The sequence below is a fragment of the Pecten maximus genome, chromosome 3 (genome assembly GCF_902652985.1).
Source record: "Pecten maximus chromosome 3, xPecMax1.1, whole genome shotgun sequence".
NCBI classification, from domain to species: domain Eukaryota; kingdom Metazoa; phylum Mollusca; class Bivalvia; order Pectinida; family Pectinidae; genus Pecten; species Pecten maximus.
The window spans coordinates 53,167,993-53,195,004 of NC_047017.1; the positions used below are offsets into that span (position 1 = coordinate 53,167,993).

Genomic DNA, 27,012 nt, shown 5'->3' on the forward strand with positions numbered 1-27,012 from the left:
TTGCAATATCTGTCATGCCCAAATGGTCTCCTGACACTCAATGGTAACTCGTTTTAATGAAATATTTGTGTTCTTTCTCAAATTAAGTGAAATAAAATCGCAATGAAAAGAGCGCTAATGGCCGTATTTGGATCAAGAAATTCATTTCTGTTTTCTCATCATCAGCAAACTTTGGTCATTTCGATTATTTTAATACTCCAAAGTTTATGGTTCAGTGTAGCTGGGAGGCGGCACAGATTGAACAAGGACGAAAAATAACCATTCTAAAGAAACATGCCAGGCAAGAAATTAAACCCTGAAGAGGAAACATGTTCAGCATGAAACTCGGAGCTTTTCGAGATCATTAACCAGCGAATAAAAATACAGTCTGCGGAAAAGAACTGTCGAATAGAGCATGAATTGCTGAGGAGGAAACAAGGTTAACCATAAATTCTTGAGAGGGAAACCGATTTCAGCATAAAACCTTGAAGTAAAAGATGAGACAGGCAATAACCTGGTGATGTACATACTTGGAAACCCTTGGTCCTAATGTTATCGAGGATTACTGCGCCAACAAGCCTGGTACGCCTCAGGGACATATGTCGTAGGCGAGCTAGAGGTCTGTATATGTTTTGGGAACAGAAATCAACCTGTGTAAGCCGCCCCCTTGGTATAGCAACACCCAATCATTTAACGTAATATTGCAATGATACTCCTTTTGAGAACATACATATTGGTAATTGTGGATTCTGTCAAATTATGTATTGGATTGTTAGACAGGTTCGCTGTAAGCATACATACATAGGTATAACAGTTGGAGAGCTAGGTATATTGTTAATAGTGAACCAGTGAAAAAGCCGACATTAAAAAGCAGAAGAAACACCAATGTATAGCCAGTAATATTGCCAAATAATTGCATTTCGCACGACTCAATATACCTATCATAAAGTGATAAAATAATCACGTTTCGTACGACGTGAATATACCTATCATAAAGTGATCAAAACGACAAAGATATTCAAGTTGTAATAAGAAGTTGCCTGTTTGCCGGAGAAATACGTTATGTGGCTTTGTCCCTATATACATGATCAGTTACTAGCTACGTATACGTCTTCTCGTATTGATGCAAACACGAGAAATTAGTTAGGCAGTTCCTCTCTAACAAGTGTACATTTATACATGAGAAATAAGTTACGTAGTTCCTCTCTAACAAGTGTACATTTATACATGAGAAATAAGTTACGCAGTTCCTCTCTAACAAGTGTACATATGTACACGAGAAATTAGTTAGGCAGTTCCTCTCTAACAAGTGTACATTTATACACGAGAAAGAAGTTACGTAGTTCCTCTCTAACAAGTGTACATTTATACACGAGAAATTAGTTAGGCAGTTCCTCTCTAACAAGTGTACATATGTACACGAGAAATTAGTTAGGCAGTTCCTCTCTAACAAGTGTACATATGTACACGAGAAATTAGTTAGGCAGTTCCTCTCTAACAAGTGTACATTTATACATGATACATTAGTTAGGCAGTTCCTCTCTAACAAGTGTACATATATACATGAGAAATTAGACAGTTCCTCTCTAACAAGTGTACATATGTACACGAGAAATTAGTTAGGTAGTTCCTCTCTAACAAGTGTACATATGTACACGAGAAATTAGTTAGACAGTTCCTCTCTAACAAGTGTACATATGTACACGAGAAATTAGTTAGACAGTTCCTCTCTAACAAGTGTACATATGTACACGAGAAATTAGTTAGGTAGTTCCTCTCTAACAAGTGTACATATATATACGAGAAATTATCAGTAAGACATTTCTTCTCTTATTGGTGTTCGCATATACACGAGAGTAACCAGTTAGGTAATTCCTTTCTTACAGAAATGAGATTCACATCTCTATGGAAAACAGCAGAGATCACGTGTAGGACATCAGACTACAGACATATCCAGGAAGGGTCTTCTGGGAAATCGCCGATTATGCAAAGAATACGTGAAATTGTGTTTAATACGGAGTTTTGAAAGATTCAGTGTTAAGAACAATCCTTTTATTGGAATGAAACACAAATCTTTAGAAAAATTGGTCCTACAGTCTTTGGAACATTTAGAAATTAAACTTTTGATTTTAAGGAGCTAGCTATTTGACATGTTATCTTAAATGCAACGCATCGCCAAGGTTACGTAAACACAAGGGAGAAAAACTGCGGGGGCAAGTTAAAACCATTAGCTTTGGGATAAGATGGAAGGTATATCACAGTAAGGGGACAGGGGAGACATCAGTGCTGCTGGTTATTAAGTTTTTCTACCGAATTGTTCATTCAATACAATGTTCAAATACAATCGTAAAAAGTATCATTTCAATTGATATAACAACAGTCATAGCATATAAAGCAGGCGTTTTCTGCTTATAAGCTGAATACTGAAACAATGGAAAACAATCTACTGAGATATAGTTTTTGTTGCGAGCCTCGTATTGAAGAATGTACTCAATGATATTCTTTTTAAGTCCTACTATTCTCTGACTATATAGGGCCGTGTACCGAAAGGACTGGTCTTATTTGACGAGGTTCTTAAGTAAACAAGACAAAAGATATTTGCAAAATGGACAAATCGGTTAGGGTTATGGTAATAACTTCTGTCATTGCCATGGCTGCCAATCACGATTGTGGCATTAAATTGATTGAGCATCCGCCTTATTCACCTGTTCTCGCTCCATCAGACTCTCATTTATTTCCAAAACTGAAAACAGCTTTTTCAAGCACCCTTACCCTAACATGCAGTGGATGACTTTATGAACAGCCTAAAAGAGAAGTTTTATCAAAGTTGCATTGAGGCCTTTAAACACCGCTGGCAAAAGTGTAAAGATACCGAAGGGGATTATGTTAAAAAATAATACAATATGTCCAGCAAAATTCAAATCCTAATATGAGGCTCACAACATATCAACCAGCGCTCGTAAGCTCATCAAAATCTGCACAGGGTATAAAGTTATCACGGGGAACATTACCCTGTTACTAGGGTATACCGATTTCGATAATTATCTTTATCAAGAAACATTAACGACATAGATGATATTGGCCTCCAACACAAGAGAGCTCCAATTACTGTATCAACGTCAGCCGTGACATCCCCGCGGCAAACTGACTAAACTACCGGTCAGTTATACTCGCTACGGTCAGTGGTCCGGGCCGACATGTAACTATCGGTCAGTTATACTCGCTAAGGTCAGTGGTCCGGCCCGACATGCAACTATCGGTCAGTTATACTCGCTACGGTCAGTGGTCCCGGCCGACATGTAACTATCGGTCAGTTATACTCGCTAAGGTCACTGGTCCGGGCCGACATGTAACTATCGGTCAGTTATACTCGCTACGGTCAGTGGTCCGGGCCGACATGTAACTATCGGTCAGTTATACTCGCTACGGTCAGTGGTCCGGGCCGACATGTAACTATCGGTCAGTTATATACGCTAAGGTCAGTGGTCCGGGCCGACATGTAACTATCGGTCAGTTATACTCGCTACGGTCAGTGGTCCGGGCCGACATGTAACTATCGGTCAGTTATACTCGCTAAGGTCAGTGGTTCGGGCCGACGTGTGACTATCGGTCAGTTATACTCGCTACGGTCAGTGGTCCGGCCCGACATGTAACTATCGGTCAGTTAAACTCGCTACGGTCAGTGGTCCGGGCCGACATGTAACTATCGGTCAGTTATACTCGCTAAGGTCAGTGGTCCGGCCCGACATGTAACTACCGGTCACTTATACTCGCTACGGTCAGTGGTCCGGGCCGACATGTAACTATCGGTCAGTTATACTCGCTAAGGTCAGTGGTCCGGGCCGACATGTAACTATCGGTCAGTTATACTCGTTAAGGTCAGTGGTCCCGGCCGACATGTAACTATCGGTCAGTTATACTAGCTACGGTCGGTGGTCCGGGCCGACATGTAACTATCGGTCAGTTATACTCGCTAAGGTCAGTGGTCCGGGCCGACATGTAACTATCGGTCAGTTATACTCGCTACGGTCAGTGGTCCGGGCCGACATGTAACTATCGGTCAGTTATACTCGCTACGGTCAGTGGTCCGGGCCGACATGTAACTATCGGTCAGTTATACTCGCTACGGTCAGTGGTCCGGGCCGACATGTAACTATCGGTCAGTTATACTCGCTAAGGTCAGTGGTCCGGGCCGACATGTGACTATCGGTCAGTTATACTCGCTAAGGTCAGTGGTCCGGGCCGACATGGTATATCGGTAAGTTATACTCGCTAAGGCCAGTGGTCCGGGCCGACATGTAACTATCGGTCAGTTATACTCGCTAAGGTCAGTGGTCCCGGCCGACATGTAACTATCGGTCAGTTATACTCGCTAAGGTCAGTGGTCCGGGCCGACATGTAACTATCGGTCAGTTATACTCGCTAAGGTCAGTGGTCCCGGCCGACATGTAACTATCGGTCAGTTATACTCGCTAAGGTCAGTGGTCCGGCCGACATGTAACTATCGGTCAGTTATACTCGCTACGGTCAGTGGTCCGGCCCGACATGTAACTATCGGTCAGTTATACTCGCTAAGGTCAGTGGTCCGGCCCGACATGTAACTATCGGTCAGTTATACTCGCTAAGGTCAGTGGTCCGGGCCGACATGTAACTATCGGTCAGTTATACTCGCTAAGGTCACTGGTCCGGGCCGACATGTAACTATCGGTCAGTTATACTCGCTAAGGTCAGTGGTCCCGGCCGACATGTAACTATCGGTCAGTTATACTCACTAAGGTCAGTGGTCCGGGCCGACATGTAACTATCGGTCAGTTATACTCGTTAAGGCCAGTGGTCCGGGCCGACATGTAACTATCGGTCAGTTATACTCGCTAAGGTCAGTGGTCCGGGCCGACATGTACTATCGGTCAGTTATACTCGCTAAGGTCAGTGGTCTGGGCCAACAGGTTACTAGCAGCTCTAACTCTATCGTATCAGTATTTGGTAACCAGAAATCTATGCACTCAAAACTTAACAAAACGATGTTTGCACATTTGAACCCTCGAAATCTCGAATCACACCATTATTTCGAAGTTATACATTTTTTCCATAATTTCAAAGTCATCTTACAGTAATCGCAATATCGATTTTGTTTATTGATAGGTAATGTAAATCTTATTTGAATATAAGAAACAAATCTTACATATTTTTATCTGGAAATAGAAAATAGAAATATCTAATAGGAATGCATACTATATATGGTGCAATCTGTATGTACCATAAAGTTACGCAACAACCATTATACAAACACCATCTCTACAAATCCAATTATCATGCACACGTTGAAACTGACAGCACAATATTTGAAATATCATATTTGAAATGCATGAAATACATATTTTATGCTTCTGCCATTAGTATAAACAGAAACTATCAAAATAAGCTGAAACTAATATGGCTAGGACATATCGATCGAGTTAGATATTTAAGCTTTTTCTTGAGTTTAGGTTATCCATAGTACCCCGACGGCCATTAAACCATAAGCTCATGAATAAATACATAATAATCCTCTCTTACACCACCAAAGTGCTCAGAAAGTTTGCAACTGAAACATGTTGACAAACGCTGCAATACATACCAGTAAGTTAATTATTCTATTGTTACAAAGCCGTAACATTCTCACATAGATATCAAAATGCATGCACATCTTTTAGTCATAACTACGCACACGCTGTATGAAATATGGTATTTCAATGGTTCGATGTACCCGAACAATTTCGCTCATACAAATGAAATAAATAATGAAATCTAGTTCTTATCACTGATGTGCGGAAAATAACTCGAATATTTTTGTATTTTTGTATAATTAACTATATTAAATAGTGTTTACTTACCTTGGAAGTCTTAATAGCTTAACATCGCTTAAAACAAATAAATCCAATGTTAACAGTATTGATTATGTCCAAGGAATCCAATTCTGGCACTGCAGCTTTAAGGCCTAACAATGATTTCCGTATACCCATGTGTTAATGTTGACAGGGGGCAGACGACACGAGCAGACGACACGAGCAGACGACACTACGGAAACAACAAATACCGCGGATCACACGGGTTCAGCAGACGATAGACGAAGATATGTGAACGACTCCAAAATAACCTGGATCTATCATTCCAGATCCGCCTATAGATCACTGGTTATTATAGCACTGTAACGGACTCATGTACGATAACGAACGCTTACTATACCTCGTGCTATGCTAACCGTTTGCATCTCCCTCCTCGATAGGTTGTAGATATTCAACTTCACAGCGTTGAATCAACACAGTTTTCCATTCTCTTCAGGTTAACGCTGACGGATAATCCTTAGTAGTTTCAAATAACTAATCCACACAAATTGATCCAATACATCAAATGAATAATCCACACAAACTGGTCCAATATATCAAATTAATCATCCACACAAATTTGTCCAATATATCAAATTAATCATCCACACAAATTGGTCCAATGTATCAAATAAATAATCCACACAAATTGGTCAAACATACCAAATAAAAAATCCTCACAAATTGGTCCACTACATCAAGTGCTACGACCACTTATTGCTCAGGTACCTTTATATAAGAATGAGTAATACAATGGACAACCATCTCCCTGTGGGGTATGGACGGGTACAGGTCATTCGATAACAGTACACCACAGTTTTAATTAAGAATCTCTGTATCCAGTTCTGTGATAGGAATATATAAAGCACGTCAATGCTGAGACGTCCGCGGACAACCATCTATCACAGGGTCGCAACTCCACAATGGCGTAAATTCTGTCTTCTGATAAGACATACCTGCCAGATCTATGGTAGCGTATATGTGATGTAGCTAAGTCACTGTGGCTCCACAGATAACCAGAGACTCCCGCATACCTACCTATATATTATCTCCTCAATAGTCCATACTTATTCTCAATTGGATACCTATATCACTTCAACAAACCAAATTTCCAAATCAGATACAAGTCATTAGATTTTGCCCGTAATGGCCTATGCATTTCGATGCAATTTCCTCATTTTTATAAGAACATCCCATTAAGATATCTGGCGTTCGCACACGCATGCACGTGCATTACATCGCCTGGTCGTTTTAAGCGTTTGTCCAGAGACAGATGTGTCCAGTAATGTCAATTCAATAATGCTTCCGATAAAATCCGACAGATAAGCCAGGGAAAATCCCCAAACAAATTATCGAAGTTTATTTGAAACGGGTTATGATCCAATTCCATTAAAATCCTCGAAATTCACTTCGACACGATATCGCCTATGCTACTAATATGCCATGTACAGATATGCAAATCTCACATCTGTTTTTTGTCTTCCCGAAACACCATTGGTAGAGTCCTGATGCCTACTCATCAAGTGGCTTTCTGCTCCTCCATCGTGATACCTTATCATACAGGAGACAGTACCCCCTGTTAATACCGTGTAAGTATGTATTTCAAACATACGCACACACATATATATTTCTGTATATGTCAATAGCGGACGGGAAAATCACATACGTTTATATCTTGCACGAATTGGTGACGTGGAATCGATGAACCAGTCTCGATTGTTAAGACAAGCGACGTATATTTATATCACATAAGCCTGTCATTGTCAACACGTACCAATAATCAGATCGGAGATAATAGCATCTTTCCCCCTCATAAATTGCGATATAAATTAAATACAAGTGTAAAAATAGTATATTTGGATTCACAGACAACATTCTTGATTCGAAACAAAGAAATGCTATATATGGCATCAAAGCATATCACTAACAATTAAGCCTTACGGCTGATAAGAAAATCGGAGCTTTGGGCCATGCTCGATGTATATGTTCTTTAGAAAACAGAGCACGGATTTCTTTCCATTCAAATTACTTCTGTTTGCTATCAATGTAACCATCTCCAGTTTGTTCTTAGCAGACGTCGAGGCAGTTAACACCAGTTTTATGTTCGAGCATTCACGCTTCGATAATAATGGTCGGTATATAGTGAAACAAACCCGCGTGCATGACAATTAAAACGCAGAAATTGCCCTATTATTACAAGTGTATGTATTAGACGCTTCATAGAGCAACACAGATGTAGAAACTCGAGGGAAATGTCTATGTTACATGTGTGTCGATTGGCATGCTTGACAACACTCGTCTATACACGGTACATGATAATATATCTAATATATCCCACGTATAATTAGTCACACCTCATATAACACCGGATAGCTTGTAACATTCCCAAAAACCCTTGTCATTCCATTAATCAATACCACACTTCCGAACTGGCAACTTTATAACTGTAGGAAATATTCGAGTTATCCGAATTCGAATTTTCCGAGGTTTTTTTTACTAAGATAAAGGGAGAATTCGGCCGGGACCGGCGAGGTACTTCGAGTTAAGCGGGGTATTCGAGTTATCCGAGTTCGAGTTAACGAAGTTCCACTGTAGGTGATCTGTTTATCGAAATACGATAATAAACAAATCCTTCTTGTCTTTATACGATCGTTTCGTTCTCGCAACGTGTTTGTTCGGAATAAATATATCCGGATTAAAAGTCTCAATACATATGAGTTTATTATCAAATTTCCCAGCATGTCTATTATATTGAAACACAACAGTATGTGAAATAATTTCATATTTCGTTTTATATTTGTAAAACGTGAGTTTATATAACGTGTGTTTATATAACGTGTGTTTATAACGTGAGTTTATATAACGTGTGTTTATATAACGTGTGTTTATAACGTGTGTTTATATATAAAGCAAATAGGAGTAGCGATTAGAGTTCCTTGGGAGTGAACATGGCAATGCAATTTATTTCTTGTTCTTGCAAAATAAGGAAAACTATCAAATCATGCAAATGTTGCTTATCATACACAAGCCACTTGGTAAACAGAACTACCATCAAAACTGCTATTTGTCATACAATCGTAACGATATCCGATTTGAATCGTTAATATGGAAATTACATCACTGATATTCGGAGTTCACATATCCTCTATTTCAATGTCAGCCGAGTTCTATCTCCGCATGTAGGATTGTTACAACGACAGAGAAACTGATGGGGGTGGTTCATATCTTGTCGAATGTAACAGTAACTGAACACGTCTAAATATGATTCTCATTTTAGCATTCTGTTTGATATTGTTTTACAAATGTTTTCCTAATTCCATATCCCCATCATTAGCGGTCTAATATTCTAATCATATAAAATGTCAACGTGTAGTGAAATACTATAGTCGAGTCCCCCTTATCGATCAAGTCTCACTCTGAGAAGTGATATTTACTTGTGTGTCCTCGGAGGACAAATTCCAGTCATATTCATTGGCGAATACAGGAAATGCCTTTCTTCATCCTAAATGACACGCGAATGTCGCCTCATTCAAACTGTGTGGATTAAATAGCCCCTAGTAGCCGCCAAGCTTATTTTTTATAGATTTCTTTAGGATAATGAAGTAAAATTGTCCAATTCCATCGGAAATATGCTTCTTTAAAAAGCCATGGAAATCCAGGCTGTATTGACCATCCACACAAGTGTTATGCAAGCAACTAGAATTATCACAGCGCCGTATGAATCACGGGTATGTGTAGGAGAGTATCGTGTTATGGTCATGCATTTCGAACTGATGGAAGAGAAGGAATTATTTTCGAAAACTGGTCTTTGGTGGAGGAAGATTTTAAACAAAAACAATATCCTGTTGTTGAAAGAATGTTCAAATGCGGTGACATGCTGTTGTATCCAGACAGGGGTCGAATCAGCACGAACAATTCAGGAATATTCCGAATGAAGCACTGAATCAAATTAGAAAAACAATTCACGCCTCTAAACATTCCTTCAATGTCTTTTGACCTCTAATGAACAAATGGCCATCGAGGCCATCGAGAAAAGGGTCGATATGTAGTGTAGCGATCGTAGAACGCTTGGCGGGTCAATATTAACTGACCTGACCTGACGTCATCACGCTCCTTTATCGTCTTCTTTGTTTTATCAAAGCGAAATCATACAAAATCCGTCTTAATTGACCTAAAAACTGACATAAAGGTCAATGACGTAACTGAAACGGTACTTACATGATGAGAATTGTAGACCTCGCCAAAAAAACGTATTTCCTAACGCTGTTCATTCTTCTTCAATAGACAGTTATTGAACTTTAAAAAAAACACCATATAATTTGTCACAAAGTTACCATAAAATCCGAGTTCTAGGTGTAGAAGGGGACCACGATAGCCCAGAGCATCAGGTCACGTTACCGGATAGGATCATTGCCTAACAGTGCTGTTGAGATCGTGATTTTGGGAAAAAATCTCTGTCACAATTGCTCGTCATACTTGGGACCGTTTGTTTTTCAGTTATGTAGCCACCAGAGGCTACAATGAGGACTCCTAAAAAGTCTTGGTGATACATCAAGTACACAACCAACAAACATGGTACGGAAATCTGTTTGAAAGGAAAACCACGTAACAATAAACATTATATATGCATGAATGCTCTTTACTTTAAATCTTTTGTTTGTGGAAACCGAAATGTCGGAATACAAAAATTGTAATAAACTATATATCAGGACTTGATATAAACTTAAAGAAAAAGGCGTACATATGATTCGTTAGAAATGATTCTTTTGACTGCGAGACAAAACCAATCTAATCCAAATCTAGATAGTTATTCTCATACGTTACAAGAACATCTAACGACATCGCATAAGGGGTCACGTTAGGGTGACCTTTGTTACATCAATATTTCACTTTCAGGCCGGATTGTCAATTTTTCGATGTCATCTCACCCATTCGTCACATCATGTATCTGAAGCTAACCATTTCGTTATGTATATAGCTATATGATTCGTTGAAAGAAATTACTTGAAACAGATCGACAGATTATGCGAGCTATTTCGCACATATAAAAATAAGATTCTGTAAGTAGTCATTTGATTGGTTAATCCAAAAGGTCATCCTGACGTGACCCCTTACGTGATGTCGTTAGATGTTCATGTAACGAAGTGAGAATGAGCATCTATATTTTAATCAGATAGGAAACAAACATTTATGGAAGCAGTTTTTAGATAATGACGGGAAAAGATTTTCGATATGGCGTAACAAATGTCGGTATATTGGAAATTGTTTACAACGTTATCATCCAGAGGGAAGCGTCAAGATCGAGCTGGCATTTACGGTGCGTTCGATACGCAGACATAAAGTCAAGCTGCAGCTTTTAATTTAGGCGTGACATGTCAGACGGGTCGGTTGAGTAGGGTACGTCCTGGCGTCTAAGTCTCTCGGCGTTGCCGAAGTAAGAATTGGCTTGACCAATATGCAGAGTGTTAAAAACCAAACACACTCGTACAGACCAAAATTGGCCGGAGTTGACGGAATGAGCAGACGTCAGATATTCCGAACCGAACCCTGTCTGGGACTATCTCTACACACAATTCCTCTCAATCTGATCAATATTGTACTGTTATATGGGGCTTAATGCTTAACTAATACCATGGCTTCGGGCCTAGGTGGTTTACCCAGCTAGAAGTGGTGATTATGGCTTCGTTATCCAAAATGCCGCAATCAAGAGGTGGCGAATAATCTAACTAGAGTTTCGCACTCCATAGATGTTCTGTGATGTTGCTTTAGTAATAGTTACAGTGCAGTATCCGCATTAGACGGATCCCTAGCAACAGTCTAAATTGTAGGCAACAATTGAATTTGTATTGGGTTTGTTATCTACAATGCTTTGGTGCACAACAATCATTGGTGTCTGGCCTTATTCAAGTGACATGGAGGCTCCTTTTGTGGCTATGCCACCACGTGCGATTCTATCAGCTCGGCCAAGCCCATACACTTATATTTGTAAACGCGTCTTAAACGTCGGTTTATTAGAGTATATCCGATAGGAAATAACTGAAATTTATAGATACAAAAGCTGCGCTAAACCAGACAACCTCGACTTACATATACGAGTCCAGTATCAACTCAACAGACATATACGAGTCCAGTATCACCTCAACACACATATACGAGTCCAGTATCACCTCAACACACATATACGAGTCCAGTATCACCTCAACATAAATATACGAGTCCAGTATCACCTCAACATACATATACGAGTCCAGTATCACCTCAACACACATATACGAGTCCAGTATCACCTCAACACACATATACGAGTCCAGTATCACCTCAACATAAATATACGAGTCCAGTATCACCTCAACATAAATATACGAGTCCAGTATCAACTCAACATAAATATACGAGTCCAGTATCACCTCAACACACATATACGAGTCCAGTATCACCTCAACATAAATATACGAGTCCAGTATCAACTCAACATACATATACGAGTCCAGTATCACCTCAACACACATATACGAGTCCAGTATCACCTCAACATATATAAACGATTTATACGAATCCAATATTAACTCAACAGTTGCTTTTATTCATAACAGGCTTGACGAAAATTGATGTTTTTATAAATAAGTGTAAAAATATCAGTTAGTTAAGGTAAACGCCAACTGGTGTCTTACGTAACTGGGAATGTTATCTATATTTCCGATACAAGTTCCCTATAAAATATAGTATAATATTACTTTCATATGGCTATAAACACAACTGGATTAGTGTTATTAAACCTGGTTGAGTCTCGTCTAGTATAACTTAATATCGTAAGAAGCAAACATTTTGATAATCTTACGTTAGCCTTGTCACTACATATGCCGACACATTCCATACCAAAATGCAGATGATTATTTTTTTGATTTTCATTTAATGATTCATAGATATGAAATTAAAACGTAGATTATTGTTCATAACGTCGTGAACGCAACTCGCTTACATTCTTAAATCACATTAAGTCCTAGCAGCTTCCTGAAATGTGAATATAAGACACTCTGTTCCATACATGTACACAGTTATCATGTGATCAACTGTGAATATAAGACACTCTGTTCAATACATGTACACAGTTATCATGTGATCAACTGTGAATATAAGACACTCTGTTCAATACATGTACTCAGTTATCATGTGAATATAAGACACTCTGTTCAATACATGTACACGGTTATCATGTGAATATAAGACACTCTGTTCAATACATGTACACAGTTATCATGTGAATATAAGACACTCTGTTCAATACATGTACACAGTTATCATGTGAATATAAGACACTCTGTTCAATACATGTACACGGTTATCATGTGATCAACTGTGAAATTTTGACAATGCAAAACTCACGTCAAAAAAATTCATAAATTTACGTTTTGCATAAATTTTGATATTTTAAAAGTGCGATTAGAGAGTCAATGGACAGTGGTAAAATTGGATAAACATATATATTAGAAATAAATGCAAAACATCATAGTTTCATTCAACTAACCATTAAGAAATCTGGGATTGACATTCCACTTTCTATACTACATGAAAATCGACATGACTATTAACCACATCCCTAAAATGTTTTAAAAATCTGATTCATCGCCTTATTTTTGTGCCTTTTGAAACAGACATTTAGACAAAGCATCAGACTCTATAACGGTGTAGTACGGCAGGTCCCAGAACAGTAAAGAATAGCGTAGTGTATTTATGTGGTCTCTTGTGATACAGTCTCCATCCGTTTATCAATACACGTTTTTCTTACAAGACCTTGAAACTTCATACACGTCAGCGTCTCAGCACGTAAGGTGGAAACTTCATAAACGTCTGTCTTAACACGGAAGGAAATTTTACCATGCCAACGAAACCTGTTCAATATTTCAAACAAAGAATTGTTTCGTTCACACTTTAAAGACAATATCATTATGAACCATATTGGTAATTGGGAAACGTCAACACTGAAACGGTGACAAATGTCAAAAACGGAAAAATGAAAGTATTTATGATTCCTAAACCGACATAAAAGTGTTAAATCAGCAAATCGGGGAGGTGTTTTTAACATTTGAACGCTTAACGAGATATCACACTTATTTCTATTTCTGTGATATTTTCTTAAACAAATCGTGTTTTTAAATATATGCATTCCAATTTATCTCCTAAGTTATAAGAAGTTAGGTAATATTAACAAAACTACTATTTAACTTGCGACAAAGTCAAGAAAACATGCATTTGTGTTGGCAGTAGTGTTTTAAGCAAACAATGCTGACACCTTGGCCTGGATTTCAGCTCGTACAAGTAGATTGTTGACGTGAGTTAATTAACCCAGTATAGACCACCACATAAATGTGTGTTGAAATGTGACGAAATAAGATTCAAATTTAAAGTCTGCTGTATGATATATCAAAATACGTACATTTGTGCGAAATCAAATAAAGCATTGTGAATATAAATATCACGACTTTATAAATTAAATGAATTTGAATGAAGAAGATGCAATTTAGATTTCTGTCAACTACTTAAAACGCATGACAGCAAAACATGTTCATTAGAAATATTTAAGAATTATTTAATATACAAAGTAGGAACGAAGCAGATCAAACAAGTAAATGAACAGTGCTTTGAGTGCACAACTAAACGAATCTAGATGTCTGCTTGACGTGAATCTAAGAGGAAGGATGTAATGGGCGAGAACTTTCACGGCTAGCTACAGAACATTGGTGTGGTGCCGAAGATGTGTTGTAATATATACAGTATGTAGGCTCTGTTGAGGTACTGGTGTAGGTAGAGTAATCTTCTGTAGGCGATAACGTTAGTATAATTATACTCCGTCAGTGTCGCTTCCCTCATTAACGTACGGACATTAACGAATAACCTTCGGACACGCATTGTTTAGCTAGCTATAATACGTACCGTAATAAGAAAGAGTTCCGAAAGGCCATGACGACATACCTTTTAGAAGTTATTGTTACGCATTAATGGATCTCCGATTAGCCTTATCGATTTCTGACCTCAAATAAAAGATATCTACATTACCATAACAGCACATCTCGAGAAGAAGAGTTTCAACGTGTGAAACGTTCTAATATAACAGACTCAATGACATAGGCCATTTGGCATGCATCGGAATGTTAATATACGATAAATCAAAATTCACTATTTAACCTAATACATTATGGTACTTTTTTCATAATGCTATGTCTGTCGATAACGCTCGGTATATGAATAGAGGGAAAGTTATCATAATTTTATTCGTTTAAATGAATAATGTAATCACGTCAATTCAATCTATTCTTGGATAGATATGTTACATTGAACAGAAGATAGATATGTTACATTGAACAGGAGATAGATATGTTACATTGAACAAAGCTTTCACTCTTTCCACTCAGAACACACCTTTCTTTGTACAATTTGTTCTTTTTTATTCTCTCTGTTCTATTTCCGTCTGAAACACAATGGGAACTCTCGATAAATTGACTGGAACGTTATTTCCTACACGAGCTGGCCCGGACCCCCTAATCAATGTTAGTCTATGTAACCTACATTTTGGACAATTATATGGAACTATGTCTCTTCCTGGGATAAAATTATAGCCCTCGTGTCCAGGCGTTGTGTAGCATGTTCGGAATCTCCTACCAATGGCTAGTCCTGCTATGCCGTCGAGCGAGTCCACATAAAGAGACGTTCTCTTCCAAAACGCGAACCTGTCAAAGGGGTGTCTGCCCTCAAATGTCCAAATTTCATGTCTTACTTTCTAATGACGCATTGCAAGGGAAGATAGTTACATTAGGCACGCAACAGAGTAGGGCAAGGTGAGATAAAATCCCAAGGTCATTTATAAGTGAAAATTCTATAAATAACGTAAAGTGTATCAGTTTGTATCATGCTTAACGATGAACAGTCACATTCTAATTTACTCTGAAATTACAGGTGGATTTTGTATACGGTAAAATTACGCTATATTACCACTATTTTCTCAACACAAGTTTGGATTTATAAAAGGCCGTGTAAAGAGGGGCAAACGGATTTCTCAGAAAATGGGCAAGATAAAATTGTTCTTTGGAAACCGTGAAAATAGGCAAGATAAAATTGTTCTTTGGAAACCGTGAAAATAGGCAAGATAAAATTGATCTTTGGAAACTGTGAAAAAAGTAAAACAAAGAAACAAATCAAAACATACAGTGTATGTTCTTTGCTCTATCGCTTACGTTAGGGTTTCCGTTCAATAAAATACATCAAAGACAGATAATACAGACATGCTTTGTACTACGACATGGAGTACGCCAATACCTGTGACCAGTTTATAAACAACAATCAATACTCATTTTAAGACTGTAATTATGAATCTAAGAGAGATCTAAGAAGATATTTCTGTGAATTAGAAATAGTATTACTAAGCTTCAACCGACAGCCATTTTCTAGATCAGACTCCGAATCAAATGGGCACAGATAGGTACGAAGGAGGACCTACCTACATGTCCTACAGTATACTTATACAAGAACAAGTATAGTTACAGATGTTTAATCCTTCACATTGAGCTATAACATCATATATCCCTATGACCAACATCATGTTGTTATTATTCCATGGGTATGTTGCCGCTCATTCTAAAATATACTTGCAATTTTTTATAAGTTATCACCATCATAATTGTGAGGTTAGTAATCATATACGCTCTTTGATATATATTGTACATTGTACCTTTTTAATTGCTAAATGAAATTGACATATCTTTCTAAAATATGCACAAAAAAAAAAGATGAAAATAAAATTATGCGATATCATTTTGTTAAGTTTTCGATAACCGTAAATTCATGTAATACTTTTATATTCTTTTCGTTGGATTTTAACGAAATATTTAGAAAGATATGACAAAGATATTTTTCGGTCATTTCCGTTACTCTGTTAGTTTAAATCACCACACATGATCATCCACCATACTGCGTATACAAACACCGCGTTTAGTAAACAAATCCTACATAATACCCAGCTTCAAATCAACCAAAGGGGAGGGTCAACGGACGGGATCCGATTAGGCGCTGGGCTAACATAACGGGCGTTACTGACCATACGTGTGATTGTTAGACCTTCAGCGAATGAATAGGGCAATCGACAATCCGCTTGACCAGGATTAAAACTCTAACGAGTACTTTTTTTCCTGTTTTATATTGGGGACGGCGTGTTTATTGTCTAGGACAGTCAGGATAAGCGTGCCTTCCGCTCATCAGAGTAGTTACGATTAGTAATAATAATGATGATATACAATATTGAATACAGGCATGATGAAACATGTCATACAATAGGAAAGCGTTGTACAATATTAAAACCAATATAAATATGACAGTATATGGCGGACCTTGTGTAGATAAGATACGGAATCTATTTTACACGTACTGACATTATGTCACCAGCCTTTAGGCTATCAGATTATTTTACGAGTTAAATAAATCCAACATTACATTTACTTTTTTTTCAAATTCATGATGATATGGGCGAAAATCGTTATATATGTCCCCATTAGGACGAATAACGACTCATATGACGCGTACCTCTGTCGGGAGGTGTGACGTCATTTATTTATCATGATGTGCTATACTGTGCCGTTAGTGTGTGCCAGTACATTATCTAATTCTGACATAAATACAATATTTATATAGTTTATATCATCGACCAGACAAAATATAGTGTTCGAATCAACTATTTTTAGGTATTGCAGATGTAAAGTAGAAGGACAAAATAAAAACTACTGGGATAGATATCACATAACGTAGAAATCTCGATTCTGTGCAATCCTTCAATAAGTTAGTGATAGTTCTGACGACAACTGTGATTGGAATACCAAATGTCCTTTTCAAACAGTATGTTGTCGGAAGAAGTGTTTTTTAAAGACAAACAACACTTTGTTATATTTAGACATGCGCCATATTTGACACCTTCTCTCGTTAAATTGATTTTTTAATACAAGGGAAACACATACCCATACAACATGTCTATAGACACTGTCACGTACATCTTTCACCGGAAGATCTAACGAAGATGGCGGCGAAACCTATCACAAGTGCATCAACGGCATAGTGCACGACAGCACCGATGATTCCCAAAGGAGCCAGGTCGAGTTAGATAAGGACGGTTTTTAAAGTACATACAGACCTAGCTCGCGACCTAAAGAATGAGATATGTACAGTTTGAGGAGATCACTAGGTACATAGATTCCATTGAATAATTCGCGAGGTAATTGTGGGTGAAATTTATCCGAGGAAAAATAAACGTCTGCATCCTCCAATAGCATATCCGGGCTTTTTATCACACGAATGGTACTATATAAACTTTTGTCGCGGTTTCTCTGTTCGGACTGTTGCTATAAATCATAAACCGAAATATGATCGTGCATTTTTTGTCGCGGTTTCTTTGTTCGGACAATGTCTGTTAGTCATATACACAAATGTACCGAAATACAATCATGCATTTTTTTGTTGCGGTTTCTCTGTTCGGAAAATGTCTGTAAATCATATACCGAAATATAATCGTCCATTTTAAATACATTCGTTCTTGAGTAATCTGTAGCAATATGTTTAGCGTATAATCAGTGAACCAGGATTTTGTCATTGATTTACCTCTAAATACGATTTTTTGCGCTTTTCTTCTACTCTCTTTCGAGACAAAATGGTAGTGCGATTTTGAGTTTCGCATGTGTCAGTGCCAAGGTGTGAAGTGTATGTTTGTTGATGAAGTATATACTTGACAGCAGTTTAAGGTGTGAAGTGTATGTTTGTTGATGAAGTATATACTTGACAGCAGTTTAAACATCCTTCCATGCATGATCCATCTATACGGACTCCGTTATGTAACTTGGACTGACGAAGCCGCGCTCGGAGTACCCAACGTGTAAGAATGCATTAGAGTTTGTGTGGAGCGAGTCAGCAGCGAACACCCCATATAATCCTCTGTTAAACTGCACTTATTCTTAGCTTATTTATGAGGTTAACGAGAAACATTGAGGTGAGATATTTTTCTCCGAGAAAAATATAGATATGTTTGTACCGCAGGTCAAATTGGCTTTCCGCACGAACGTATGCATGTAATACGCTCGGGTTTACCCTCCGGATAACGTAATTTCACGGATGATGCTTGCTTCGTATGCCAAGAGAATGTTTTATTGGTATGTAATAGAGTTGTGTATTTCTGGAAAAAGACTGGTTTTAAAATGTCTGTATGACTCAAGCATCGTATTGCTCCCTGAACAGATAGTTGAGAGGTAAATCTATATAAAACTATTAAAGTATAATCAGACAAATATAATTAGGGGAAAAAAACGAGACTCTGAGATACATTACCCCTCACCATTGATAACAATTCCTTTTTTATTTGTGTTTTGACGGTTTTTATTTCCATACGTTTGTCTGTTTTGTCCCGGTTATAAACTTTTGTAGCGGGTTTTCATATAGTTTTCGTAAAACTTGTATACACTGTATATGATAAGGTCGGATACTGAGAGAGTTTGACTGTGGCTCTAAGCTTCTCAATGACTGCGATCTAAACGATGTTTCCGGCCATGACTACCTCTCTATTTGGGTTGTCCTTGGTAACGGTGGTATGTAACGGTCATCCTCCCTATCTACACAAAGTTGTAGTGAGATAAAACGTTCAAGTGACTCTGTTTACACGTCATGGATCTATCTACGTTAAAGAAATTAGTCCACATTACGGACCGATGTACATTAAAAGTTTCTGAATTTGTAGAATAGTTTTGTGTATGCGTTGTTTTATTTGCTTGAGTCAGGATACCCATTTACCCCTGACGCTAGCGTTAAGTGTAAGTCGCCGAAAATCGGGCCTGGACAATTTTCATTCAAAAGCAACGTAAACAATTTAAACTAGAATTATAAAACAAAATGGCCTTAAGATGTGTAGAGATAAAATACAGTCCAAAATGTCCCATCAGAGCCGATATATAAAATATCACATAATTTTCTGAATTTTGTAGAAATCGAATCATTTTGCGTTGGAATATATAGAAAAGGAAATGCTATGGGTCGCGATTATTATGGAGGATAATTTTATTCCCGACAAGCGACATTTCAAATGATCTATACATTATACCGGGGCAACACAGATTAACGGTCTCTATGATGTTTTTAACTCATTAGTAACGGTAGAGAATCATCAGGATAAGCCATTATAACACAATAGGAGTATATAGGTAACTTAATGTAACACATCATGTTTAACGACTTACGTCAGCCTGTATCTACACATTGATTTATATCATTCCGTCTCCCTACTCGTCCGTCTGTCACATTTCTTCGGTCAATGACTCCTGTCAACCGACTGTCGTTCTTGTGTTGTATACCTTAAACACCCAATACCTGAACAGCGACGCCATCTTAGAAATGTGATTACTGGACAGTTTCTGTCTCGCGCCACCTCTCTATACAATTATGAACTAATTGGATCTCAGAAAGTTTATTTGATCATCGATATGGCAAAAATAGATTTTCATAACGTAATTTTACCAGACGAGATCTCAAGTATACGATCGTTCAGCTTATCACTCACAAGTCACTGGATGCACGTAATTGCGATGTGAAAACAAGCATGTTCATGAAAAGAGAAACATCCACTATATGAATACTTACCACGCAGTTTATATATACTATTATATACAGTTATCGCTACTGTGTTGCTTACTCATGTGATTTCCATTATTAAAGTACCAACTAATTTGGGTTAAGATTACAGAATGTCGGTGGTCCCTCTGAACACAGGGATACCGGTTTTCCTGAGCGTAAACATTTTGATCCACAGAGGGAAAACTCTTCAAGGTCTAACACAGGTTAAAGGATTCAAAAGACACAAGATATAAGTACCTTTTAAAGCAAAGATACAGGAGAGTTAGCATTGGATTTAACCAAATGATTTCGTCAGTGAAGCTAAAGGCCTTTATACCCGAGTAATACCTTATTCACTAACATACTGGATTATGATGATCGATGAAGATAATTTCGTATACATCATTTTTTCGCTTTTCCTCCTGGAGACGCAAATAAAACGACACGATTTTCTATGTAATATACCACCCATACTTAAATTTAAATAAATATTCGAGCACAATTTTGTAAATAATTCTTTAAGAGAGATACAAAATGTTGGTATTGTGAGGAACAATGAAGCCCAATGTGAACCTCAATCTCCAAAGCTTTACATTTAGTATACTAATAAAGACTGACATTTAGTACCCCTTCAGACCTGCCACATACATCTTATAAACCTGATTAGTCACCGTTACATTTGACAAAATCTACTTTAACTAATTTATTTACCATTTACAAAAAACCCAAGCGACATGAATGCGGCAAACTTCATAGCATTCAAGTACAACGAGAAAATCGATTCTGAAATCTCCGTACTTTAAAGTCCACCGTAAAACTATATGTACATGTGCAGCTGTATAAGTTTTTATCATCCAATATATCGATATGGCCAATATAGCCCTGGTCAATGACACAGCTTAGTGGGCAAGAATGTCCTAGTGAACTCACGATATCGCGACATATAGCTGACCATCTGCAACAATAACTTTACAATGCCCGTGCTTATCCATTTAAAATGCTTCCTTAACAAATTGAGATCTTGCACATAGAACAAAACGGAAGACAAAGTGACATACAGATTAAGAAAAAAAGAACTATGAGTAAAATTTACGTTTTTAAAATGCTGAAGCCAAATATTACAATTTATTTTGAGCCGTTTCTCAGTAGTACATCACATGACAGAACACTGTCTTCCCATTGGCTACACACATGGGTATTATGAGGCGAGCGGGCTCTATGAAATTAAGCACAAAATTGAACGTGAATCGATTACACGACCATGACGTCACTATTACTTGTACAGTTGTTCTGGATGCAAACAAATAATGTATATGTAGCTTTTAACCTTGAGATGTGAGACCGCGAATAAAAAAAGAAGGTCGCGTCAAAATAAAATTAAGTACATGAACTTTGTCAATTGTCTCAACACTACATTGTGTAGCCAGGTTAAAATGACACTACAGGTTTATTTGTACCTACGCAAAGGTAAGTTCGATTACACTTGTCATAGAAGACTCCGAACGTCTGCATGTAACATTATTTACAGCGGTCCGGCACTCGTACATAAGGGTAGCACGACAACGGACTGGTTTACGACACTCGATGTACATTTACAACATTTGGTTGGACTGTGCCCTGAGCGGAAGTTGTCAGGCACGTAACAGTCGGCATGATTGGTGGATGTGTTATGCTGCCTTGCTGTGTCTCACAATAATGGAGGTATATGTTATGTTTAACTGTTGTATATACGTTATTGAACAAGACAACCGTGAAAAGTATTAAACAAATCCTCAAACAAATGAAATTAAAGCTTTTCCCTACGAGTGAAATCATTTCTAACACACAGAAGTCATAACAATGCTACATACTGACTCTAAATCTTCAGAAACTGTCGGACATTGTTCTCCAATCTAATCAAAGACACAATGTGAAGTGGAATCTTCTGTTTTTCACCCATCAATGGTAGCATTGTCTCTCAGGAATACCCGGTACAGTCTCTAGTCTTCACATATTGTCCTGTTTTCTTTCGAATTCTCTCGCGCTCGCAGAAATGAGTCAGAGATGTTGTTTTATTTATTTACATAATGCATTTAAGCATTAAATTTTATCATTACTGAACACCAAGGAATCTTTTTTGTTGATATCAATTTAAATCCTACGATCATTTGATATACACTTGAGTCGATATCGTGTTCTGTTTTAATCTGGTACATATTATTCACAAGATGTTGTAGCTAGAGGAGCAACACATAGAATATTCAGATAAAATGGCCAAGTTTTAAACGGAAGTACCATTTGGTGATGCGTGCATACAGACGGAAGTACAATTGGGTGACGCGTGCATACAGACGGAAGTACAATTGGGTGACGCGTGCATACAGACGGAAGTATCAAGCATTTCATTTGACTAAGGTAGGATAAATTCGGCTCACAATATTGCTAAAACAAAAACTTCCTAAGTTACAAATGTATATACCGTTTCGATAACTTTACAATCTGCACTGCTCATCTTCTTATCTGTAGCAAGTTAAATACAACGCTTATACAATTTGTGAATGGATCACCCACGCCATATCTAAACACACAATCATTAATTCTTACTGACAGTTGTCTTGGCAACAATTCAAATCCAATTACGTTCCTTGGTTGGAGCTCTTGATTTTAAAATTATTTTCGTCAAAAGATTACACGTTAAGATATGTTGAAGTGCTCAGTATTTAAGAATCCAAGTGTTTCTATTTTCATCATTTAAATGCTTACCTGACTGTTATCATTGCTTTTCAGCAAACGCTTTTGATATATTACTGCAATTTACCTTAGCTGGTCAGGATTGGTGTGAAATAAAAGGAATGCTGCAGAATATCGATATGAAAATGATTATCGAGGTCTATAACATATCACATCATAGGTCGTATAACAACTTGAAACAAAATAAAAACCAGAAATATGTATGTGCCATTCTTTCGTGAAAACGCCATAAAAGACAATACATGCTAGACTCAGACAACACACAATAAATAGACGAAAGCATCTTCGAATACGAAAACGCCAACATGGCAAAATTTTATGAATAAAAGATTGGCTATAAAAGATCCAAATTGAATTCTGTATTGTCTGGTATATACAAGGCAGGCAGAATAATGAAAATATCATAACCAGTAATTATGATAAATTGGTACAGGTGAGTGAGACAAGGCGCCATTACATCTCCCCACTTGTCCGGTCTATTGAGTTACGTGTATATATGGCGGTCACAGCAGTTGTTCTAATTAATGGACGGCGAGTATTACTGATGTTTATAGGGACAATCTTAAAGAGAGGCGCTCGAGTAATTATATCAGAAACATATTGATCGCGCGAGACTCGGATAATATCTATCTGTTTAAGTCTAACACAGCCAAGTGTAGAATATGTTCAGTAATATTCTTTTTACCAAATGTTCGTGTTTTCTGAAAATTGAAGAAGATGTTTCTTAGGAAATATTCTTTTGTTATTGCTTAGTGATTCACTAAAGGGAGAGGTAGAATGAGCGTTAAAGATTGCTATTGATATTTTATGGATAATTTGATCACATGTACTGATAAAATAGACATTATTCGCGACATGAATATATTTTATAATTCTATAAGAAAATGTATACGCGGTGATATCATTAAGAATCGTTTACAAAAGGAATGCCCTGACAAGGAATTCCTATACCCTAATGGTTAGTATAAGCAACATTTTGGAAATCCGTTGTATATTTTTTTCTCTCCGGATCGCGAATTTTCCGGACTACGCATGTTTATCGTGGGTACGCCATGGTTAGTAGAAAAATGAAATACTACTATACATATGTTTAAAGAAGTGAATACAGCACGGTGTCTTTCGATTCATAGAAGGATAAACAGGAAATAATCCACGAAAATATCAGCTCTCCAAAATTGTAAATTCGCAGTAATTATATGTTAAAAACCGACCAATAAACAAAACCTCGGTTCTCACAACAGTGACAAACGAGAACAAAAGAAAATGGACATTTGAAAGTATTATAGGGAGAATAAGAAGTGTTCCGGGGGGACGAGCCTCTTCTGCTTTATCAACAACGTCGCTACTCTTTACATCAAATAGGGAAAAGTATTATACAGTCAAAATGATAGTGAATAATGAAAACAAACCCCACCAAACACTTTCAGGAGCATCAAACACGGAACAAGGAAATATATGAATGAAAATTGACATCACTCTAAATCATGTCTAAAGCATTCTAATGAATGGGGAGGGGGGGGGGGGGGGGGGGGGGGGAGGGGAGAGCGGGAGGTTTGAAGGCGTGATGCTTATGGATATGAAATTATGGTCTATGTATCCATGTTGGAGGGAGAACGACGAATCTGGAAGACGGAAGACACCAGCGTATATCTTTTTTGTTGGAAGGAGAATCCAGCTCACCGTTCTTCATCCGACATAGACCCATACACCCAATGTAAAAGTTTGGTGTTCTGGAGATGACGGTGGAGGTAATGTGAGGGGGAGGTTAGGAGTGAGTGGAGGTTCTTGGATTTTGTAGAAGGTGAAAGAAGTAAGATTTATGAAAGGAAAGGATGTTGCTAGTGTTTGAGCGGGTTTTAAAGTTTGCTATTTTCAATATGTTCTATTTTTCGCTTTCTGTTTTGTGAATAAAAATCGCGAACAATAGATATGTTTGGAATAATTATTTGAACTATCGCAAAGCATTTACAACAGATTATACAAGATACAATAATTCAATAAAGAAATAAGGTATGTGTATTGAACAACACATAGAGGTGGATTTTTACACTAATAACGCATAATATGCCAACAAGAAATATACCTGTATCAAGCCCTGGTCACCACAGGGACCCCGGACACCCGCTACAATCTGACACTGACGTTCCAAGTTCTCCATAGCGCGGACCATGTCATCCAATCTAGCTACCTCTATGTCCAGTTGCCTGGTCAACGACTCAGGATTGTCACTGGTCAGTCTCTGTCCATGACTGGAATGTCGTACACTTTTCATGTTTGTAAACTTTTATGATAACCAAAACAAACAACAAAACATCAACTAAATGTATCTGAAGTCGTATCCCACGATGTAAAGCACTGGACTTAAATCTTGTACCAAGGATTCAGGTATTTTCAGCATCTGTATCATTCCTTACTGCTTGAACACGTAAGTTGTTCCAGATCAAACACATTGTCTGAAACAAAATATATGTTGACAAGAGGTTTCGGCACACATCCATATACCTGTCCTAGCGAAGTGAGTACAGATGCTGAGTATATTCCTCACTGTCAATTGCTTCTCTCGCGGGAATCCCTAGCACCATTTGTTAATGCTTCGCCTTAAGTTTCTCCTTCAAGTATCGACACATTTAGAACATATTGTCTCTATAGATCCAGAACAAAAACGATATCTGAAACAAGAGTTTATCTGACCTCCGAGCGTAAATAGGTCCCAAGGCGAAATTTTTAGGCTCATTAGCATATATTTGCATGCCATTAAGCAGTCAGAACAGAAATTATTTCCATAATGATCTAGTCATTTAGTATACACCATCAACTTGTGATTGGCCGTCAGATCGTATTGGCAACCGACAAATAGTCGCGAAAAGTACACGTGATAGTATGATTTCTGCAGGCCTCTTTGCCATTTGCATGATTTGTCATTATTTCACCGATTTGTGAATAAATCCGAAATCTCCAACACCAAATTACCCAGACGGCGCAAAGACCTAGAGGGAATCCAAAGTCTATATGCACTGGTACTCCGGAATAACCTCGTGTCAGTACAATAAATCTTGTACGGCCGTTTTACACGTAAGACATACTCCAAAGCTAATGAATATATATGTTTGCTTAGAATTTATGATACATGGAGGATCTGAAGATGACAGTAAATCATTTTAAATGTGCTTTTGAACAAAAACACCTATAGTTGTGACTGTCTTCACGTTTGTGTTAATCCAGGTAGCATATCCCCAGGTAGCAATATGCTTAACAAATACCTAACCGTTACACGTCGTGATAGTCATTAGACGGCAGGTAATTGTGAGGGTACATGGCGAGTCACAGACTAAAGTCGTACCCGTAATTATCCGTCTGTGACCATCAACCTGGCTAAATGAATCCAGTTTTTTATACTCCATAGAACAGGCAGGTGGATTACCCCGAGTATAACGGTTTGATATAACAAAGCTGCTCAGCTAGACCATCAAGGTGTTACCCGTATAACGAGGAAACTCTCACACTCCACTGAATACACGTGTCTGTGTTTATTGTTTACACCTAGACATTTCACAAACCTGAGGACTGTCCAGCTGGTCAGCGCTAAGATGCTTACTCTAATAATTGACCACTAAGGGCACAAAATGACACACAGGAGGAATGGATTAGGTCATCCTTTACAAACCGACCTTATGTAATAGGATATCACGATTTTCTTGTCTGTATAACATGGTTGTTTTTTTTCTTCAGAATCTTCCTTCCTCTTTAAACTCCAGTGACGAAATGTTTAACACAGAAATCTTCAATATGTTTCAATATGTTCCTCTCG

At 37.8% G+C, this 27,012-nt stretch overlaps 1 protein-coding gene across 2 annotated transcripts in view; it reads right to left on the reverse strand.

The window, feature by feature from the left end:
• Positions 1–27,012, reverse strand: part of LOC117324551 (kinesin-like protein KIF26B) — a 385,773-nt gene that overhangs the window by 280,506 nt on the left and 78,255 nt on the right. Inside the window, exon 1 of one of the 2 annotated variants that reach the window (XM_033880464.1) lies at positions 25,288–26,368. The exons of the other annotated variant lie outside the window; for it this stretch is intronic. Within the exon in view, the coding sequence (XP_033736355.1) occupies positions 25,288–25,476 (189 nt within the window). The 5' untranslated portion in view covers positions 25,477–26,368. Of the gene's footprint in view, positions 1–25,287; positions 26,369–27,012 lie in introns of those variants that run through there. 2 annotated transcript variants of the gene reach the window in all.